At 40.4% G+C, this 6,604-nt stretch overlaps 1 protein-coding gene across 4 annotated transcripts in view; it reads left to right on the forward strand.

Moving 5' to 3' along the window:
• Positions 1-6,322, forward strand: part of LOC147147682 (multivesicular body subunit 12B-like) — a 42,263-nt gene extending 35,941 nt beyond the window's left edge. For all 4 annotated transcript variants that reach the window (XM_086031036.1, XM_086031038.1, XM_086031039.1 and 1 more), the window contains exon 10: positions 4,349-6,322. In XM_086031036.1, the coding sequence (XP_085887162.1) occupies positions 4,349-4,390 (42 nt within the window). In that variant the 3' untranslated portion in view covers positions 4,391-6,322. The remainder of the gene's footprint in view (positions 1-4,348) is intronic.
• The last annotated feature ends 282 nt before the right edge of the window (positions 6,323-6,604 follow it).

The following is a 6,604-nucleotide window of genomic DNA, read 5'->3' on the forward strand; positions in this document are numbered from 1 at the left end:
CTCCACTAAGCCCCAATTGAATAAAAGCATGCCCTGGCTAGGCAGCCATTCCCTCTTAAAAGCTTTGTCTACCGTTCCAAAGCCCTTGACTTTTATTCCCCAATTCTTCTCCCAAACAGTTCAATCAAGCATCTCTCAGAATGTTGTAGGTTTTGCTCTTCTTTTAGTTCCTAATCAGCGTCCCAGAAAACATGAGCTCGCACAGAGAACATGCTCAATTTCCTCTCCGCACTGTAGCCAGCAGAAATTAAGACCCTGTGTGTGTGTTGTACAGTATATGGGTGTGCTTTAAAAAGAGAGACAATCCCCCCCTTCTTTCTCATTAGCACGGTGTCGTGGTATCTGAAGTGCCAGGAAGTGACAGACCACTGTAAAAGAACAGGTGCTGTTGGGTTTGAGATGTGTTACGGAGCAAACACTCCCTCATCAAACCAGGTGTCTGTTCTGCACTCTGCCTCTGTCTTCTGTCACAAACTATCCAAATCACACAGTCGCCATGCTGTCATGCAGTCATCTGATTGAAGCTCACTGTCAAAGTAGGCTTTAACTGTGCGTGTGTGTGTGTGTGGGTGTGGGTGCGGGTGTGTGTGGGTGTGTGTGTGTGTGTGTGTCTGAATGCGTGTGTGAGCCCAACCTGTTTGCTCATCCTATCTGCTCTCTCTCCTCTCCTTGCACTACTCGTCGCTCCCTCGCCTCCTTCTTTCTGTTCGGCGGGTGTGATTAGCAGGCGGACACATGGTGAGCTGAGCTGGGGAAGGGAAGGGCATGAGAAATCATTAATTACAGCCGCACTGGAGCTGATGAAGTAAATGTGAGATAGTGTAACACGCTGGATTTAGTGAAGTGGACGACAGCACAAGATTAATGGCGGGGCCTGGCTGATGAGGATGAAGTCGCAGCTTAGCTTGATAATTAGTTTGCAAGTGGAAGCATCCCTCACAATTGTGTTATTTTTACTTCTCTCTCCTCTTGTTATTATCCCAGGATGATATCAACAGAAGCAGGAGAGAAATATAATTAGTGAGACTTTTACAAAACATAACGCAAGTGGTGCATTTCATAGGGAACTAGAATAGCTTCAGAGGAGCGCAGACCACCACCAAGGCCAAACAATACTTCTTTGGATCAGCGCCTTCCTAATCCAAACCTTTATATGCCCACCTTTCTTCAACAACATGCATCCATTATTCTCATTAAATTACGTAAAATATTTTCAAATGTCCTAATTGGACCAGTAGGGTCAATATCACCATTTAGCAGCACATCCCTTGACCCATTCTCCTCGTCTCCAACAAGTTATATGAAAAGTGACTACGTTGTTTTGCATAAGCCTTCTTTCAGACAACCAGCATTGAGCGAAACCTCCTGGTGGAGGTAATTGTGTTAATTATCAAACGGTAATAATGTGCATTTGCTTCATTTCCACTCAAGTAAGCTCTGTACTTGTTTTCCGGCATCAGAGAAGATGTCGGCTCACGATACTGGTGTCGTGTCCTTGAGAGTTTATGAAAAACATACAGTATTTGACTGAAAACCCACTGCCACTGGTTTCAGAATGTTCAGTCTTCTTTTCTCATCCAGAAGTTGTTACTGTGAGTGCATATGATGACCCTTAAAACAAGCGCCACTTTGCCTCGAATTGCCGGATTTCTAACCCCACTGAAAATATGGATGCTTGATGTGCTCTCTGACTTATATTAAAGACTGCAGCCGCAGTTGTAGATAAGACCATTTCCTAACAGGCATCACTTAGGCTATGCATGCAATGTTGTTGGTTCCAGCAATTAGTCATTCTTTTCATTTCCCAAATGACTCGCAAAACTTGCGGATATTATAATTGCTCTTAGCCACGCATATCTAATTTGTGTCTTTTTAAGTGTTAATTAGTACACAATTTAAAGTGACGTCTTTATGTGGTTTACTCTGCTGAAAGATGTTGGCGGCGGCTGGCTTAATTTTAGTTTGGGGAGTGTGTGAAGATGGAGAAGTGTGTGTGCACACATGACAGGATTTTCATTAGCGCCTATGCATGATGGCCTTTCAGCGTTGCTTTGGGAGTTAGCGTGTGTTTGTGGACGTCTCTTCCTATGGCTACGGCTGCATAGAAGAGGCACCGAGGTACACAGTGTGCGCGTGGTGTGAGAGGGAGAGCTCCAAATAGAGGTGGAATTAATGAAGACAACATGTCACATATTTTTGGCAGTGGAGCAGGAACAGGAAATGAAGCTGGGCTCGTCTGGGCGACTGCCGCCCATGTTCTAGTGTGTCACTGTCCTGTCAGCCCGTGTGTAAAACTGGCAGACGTTGATACATGCTCGCCCCGATAACACCCCATTCCCCCATCCATCATCCACACACATTCACCCACATGGGCTACATACATACATACATACATACATACATACATACATACATACATACATACATACATACATACATACATACACACATACATACATACACACATACATACATACATACATACATACATACATACATACATACATACATACATACATACATACAGGATTTATTTGTGAAACTGGATTCTCGCGTGGTGGGGCTCTGAATGATCCCATTAACACAGCTGTGATATGTGACAGGTTTCCGGGTTCCGTCAAGTAGATGAAAATCAGAAAATGAGGTGTTTTGATTGAGAGAACCCGCATTTCAATGATACCTCGTGCATATTTGCTTTTCTTAGAGAGCTGGAACATTTACTCCAGTGATCTTACAGCACCCTCTAGTGTTGTGTTACAGTAGTACAACAGATTGAAAACGTCACTGAACGTTCATTGCAACGTTACAACAGTCAGAATGATATTTTAGTTTTAATATTTTACTTATTAATGAGTATCTCATGTGGTTCGTGTTATGTGTATATTTTTTCTCAGTCATTTGAATCCGTACAATAATACAGAAACAAGTGTGATGTTCAAAATAATCATGTCCCATTTTGACTTCAAGAACGACAGCTATGAAAACCATGACTTGTTTCTTTCTAGAGCAGTGATTCCCAACCACTGTGCTGTGGCATGAGATAAATTCTAGTGTGCTGCAGGAAAATATCCAATCTCACTTAATTGGCCTGAAATATACTAAACATTAACTTCAATTGTTGTATCTGTGTTCGTCTATGACAGTGACATACTGTATATTGACAGGAAAAACAATCAAATGCTCTTCCATTCCCGTTACTGTTATTCATACCTAGGTCGGGTCTAGACGGGCATGTATAAGGGGGCAGCCACAAATCTTGAGAGGGCATTGAGCTCCAGCACCTTTTACCATGTCTAACTGACAAATCTACTCACTTGGATTTGGATTATTAGCAATTAAGTATGTCACTACACAAAACACTATGAACGAGTTTAACAAACCTATTTTGCAGTCTACTGCTGCAAGCTGCTATTAGAAACCTGACACTGGCTCATTTGCATACTGAAGGGTGATTGGAAGTTTGGTCTCAGCTCGCTGCAGACAGCTATCCCTCACAGCGAGCCGGCAGCAAGCCAATGATCTAAGCAGAGTGAAAAGGGGAGATGGAGCGAAGTTGAGGAACATGACACGAGAAACAACTAGATATATTTTACATTTGAGGGGGAAAGCAAGATTGAGACAGTAAGAAGTGGAGCGGAGGAAAGAGGCATAAGATAATAAAAATATGTGAAATATAACATATTTTCTGGGATTTATTTGTGGGGGGCACAACATTTATTTATCATTTATTTGATGGGGCCAGGCCCTTGGTCCTGTCTAGACCTGACTCTTGATTCATAAAACAGAATGTGTCATGACCTCCGACAGGTATATCATCAGCTTTGTATTCAACTAAACAGGCCCGTATTTCATACTCAGTAGATAATTGTGGAAGTGAATCGCACCAAGACCATTAGGGTTATGCCTACTTTTGTGACATTTTGGTTTGGTGGTGTGCCATGAGATTTGTGTAATGGAACTAGAGTACAGTACAGTATGTGCATTGGCTCAGTAAACGTTGGGAGACCGTGAGAGTGATGTAGTCACCAGAAGGGGGCAGTACAACTTTTTTTCCCTCCCATCCTCTCTTCGGAATGTCGTACTGTTGAATTCAATCTCAAGTATATATATAAAAAAAGTGTATGGACTTACTCTTACTCTCGTGTTTTATCCAAAATAAATGATCATGTTATTTAATCAAAATAGTCTATATAGTTGTCTGCTATAATAGTTGTATACAGTATTGTGTTATGGTTTTTTTTTTTTTTTTTTTTTTTGCAGTTCAGATTCAAGTGTCAATATGCATTCAAGCATGTGTGCTCTGCAGCAATATTTGTTCACTAATGCTGTATATTTTCTCCTTGTGCAGTTTCACTACAACTTCAGCACAGAGCGAAGCATTGATAAATAACATCCTTCTGAAATCCTCCAACATGATGGACCATGCTGACGGACAAAAGCATCAACACCAAGTGATTAAGAAAAGAAAAAACAACGTGAAAAATTACTTTTTTAAAAGCTTGGCTTTGTACGATGTCAAAAACGTTTTAATCAATTACATTTGATAATTGGACTTTGCAAAACAGTTTATTGTGTATTTTTTAGAGGAGACAACAATGGAATGCTAAAAATAAAGCCCAATAATATCCAATTAATATATGTATTTTTAATTTGGCAGAGACTTTGACATTTGACATCAGTTGGTTGGTTGCCTCCGAGGGACCAAAATGCACGACAAACAGACAGATCTCGCATGCTCTGACATAAATATATTTTCATCACAAAGTTCATCATGCAGTGTGCGGAATGAGTGAGCAGAGCTCTAAATCGCTGAGCCTTTACCCCAGACACCCATTCTTCACTGCAGTGACACGTCAACTGAGTCAGCGCTTCAAGAAAATCATTCAAATATTAAAACATGTCAGTTCTGATGCACAGCATGCCTCTTTCCACAGTCTCACAGAAAGTGTTAAACTGTTGATGAAAAGGCCAATAACTGTTAACAACTATACACTAATTTACATTACATGGACACTGTAATGTCATGTAAGAGAATCATATTGTTTTTTTTTAAATATGGCATTTGGTGATGGGACTGAATTATTGTGCATGCCTGTATCCATTTTTAGCTTCGGCACCTTGAAGAAATCTTTTAATTGGCTCCAAGCAAAATGGGCTGCATATAATTTATCATTTTTAATGTATGACAATATTATATTTATCCGCCTCTAAGCTCTGAGGTTGGCTTTCCGTCGGTTGCCTCTCGCCTGCATGTTAGGTTAATGGAAGACTCTAAATTGCATTTAGGTGTGAATTTGAATTATGGTTGTTTGTCTAAATGCACCCTGAAATTGGCTGGCTACCATTCCAGGCTGTACCCCACCTCTTGGCTGAAGCTCACCGGCAACTGCAATGACGTTAAGCAGTATTGAAATTGAATGGATGGACAAAACTAGTGTGTTTATGTTCCTTGTGGTATGTCATTGGCTTCCCTTGTTCAGCCAGTCAGCTCCTTACCAACCAGCTGTGTCTCATCCGTGTCATGAAACTGAGTATACCTGTACCTGATTTAGATAAACATCTAATAAATAAATGTGAGCTTCTCCCTGAAGCTGCATGGGTATCACATAATCGCCTTCATCCAGATAAAAGATCAATAAGATCAATTCTCAATCCAAAACAAGGGTGTAATTGTCAGAAGGATATTATGCAAATATTTTTTTGAAGAATTTTTGCTTGATTATTTTTATTTTACTGAGTAGTTTAGATTCCGACACAAGCAGTTTCTTGTTCCGTTCCAGACTTGTACTTGCTTCCTAAATGTCTGTCTTCCCTAACCAGAATCCCTGACAATTCTTAATGAGTGTCTGTGTTAGTGTTTCAGTCATCCTGTGTACGGTAATTCACAATTGGTGAATGAACAACTGGACCAACCAAGAAGAGTCCAGGTGCCTCAATTCAACTTTTGCAGATCCCTTCATGAGGTTTTACGTTAACTCTTCAGTTCAGCTGTTGGAGTAGCAGTGGCAATCTGAGGATTCTTCTTCTGCGCACAGGGAAACATTTTCATGCTTCTGTATTGAGGTTAAGTTCATGTCAGTGATTCCCTAAAGCACACTGAGAGGCTCCCGAAGCCTTCCTTCCTGATGTGCATACAGTGCATAAACTGCATGCCATATGCATTCACATTCACCCACAGACTTGCATGCAGTATATTCCACCACTGGTGTACATTGAAGAGCTTTAAACTGATTCATAATGTAAATATTTACTTTAGCCATTTCCGTCCTTTCCTAGTTTCCTCTCCTGTGTAAAACTGGAAATAAAGAAATTCATAACAGAATTGGGATATTAGGAGCATGTGTAATTAAGACACAGTAACTACACCACTGCATCCCATGGGGTGAACATCATTGTACAGCAAATGTTTTAGTATAGCAAAAAATTATGATTCCCTCACCATTCAGTGAGCAGAGTTTAATTATCTGTGTCTCTGTTGTCTAAAAATTACTTAAATATAGATGTTTTCCTCATTGACTTCAGTATTAAATGCATCCCTGCCACAGAGAATACCAGACTATTTTTATACTAAATGTACCTTAAAAACACTAACAAATGAACTATA

Source organism: Filicampus tigris, chromosome 5 (genome assembly GCF_054856515.1).
Source record: "Filicampus tigris isolate MCC_2025a chromosome 5, RoL_Ftig_1.0, whole genome shotgun sequence".
NCBI classification, from domain to species: domain Eukaryota; kingdom Metazoa; phylum Chordata; class Actinopteri; order Syngnathiformes; family Syngnathidae; genus Filicampus; species Filicampus tigris.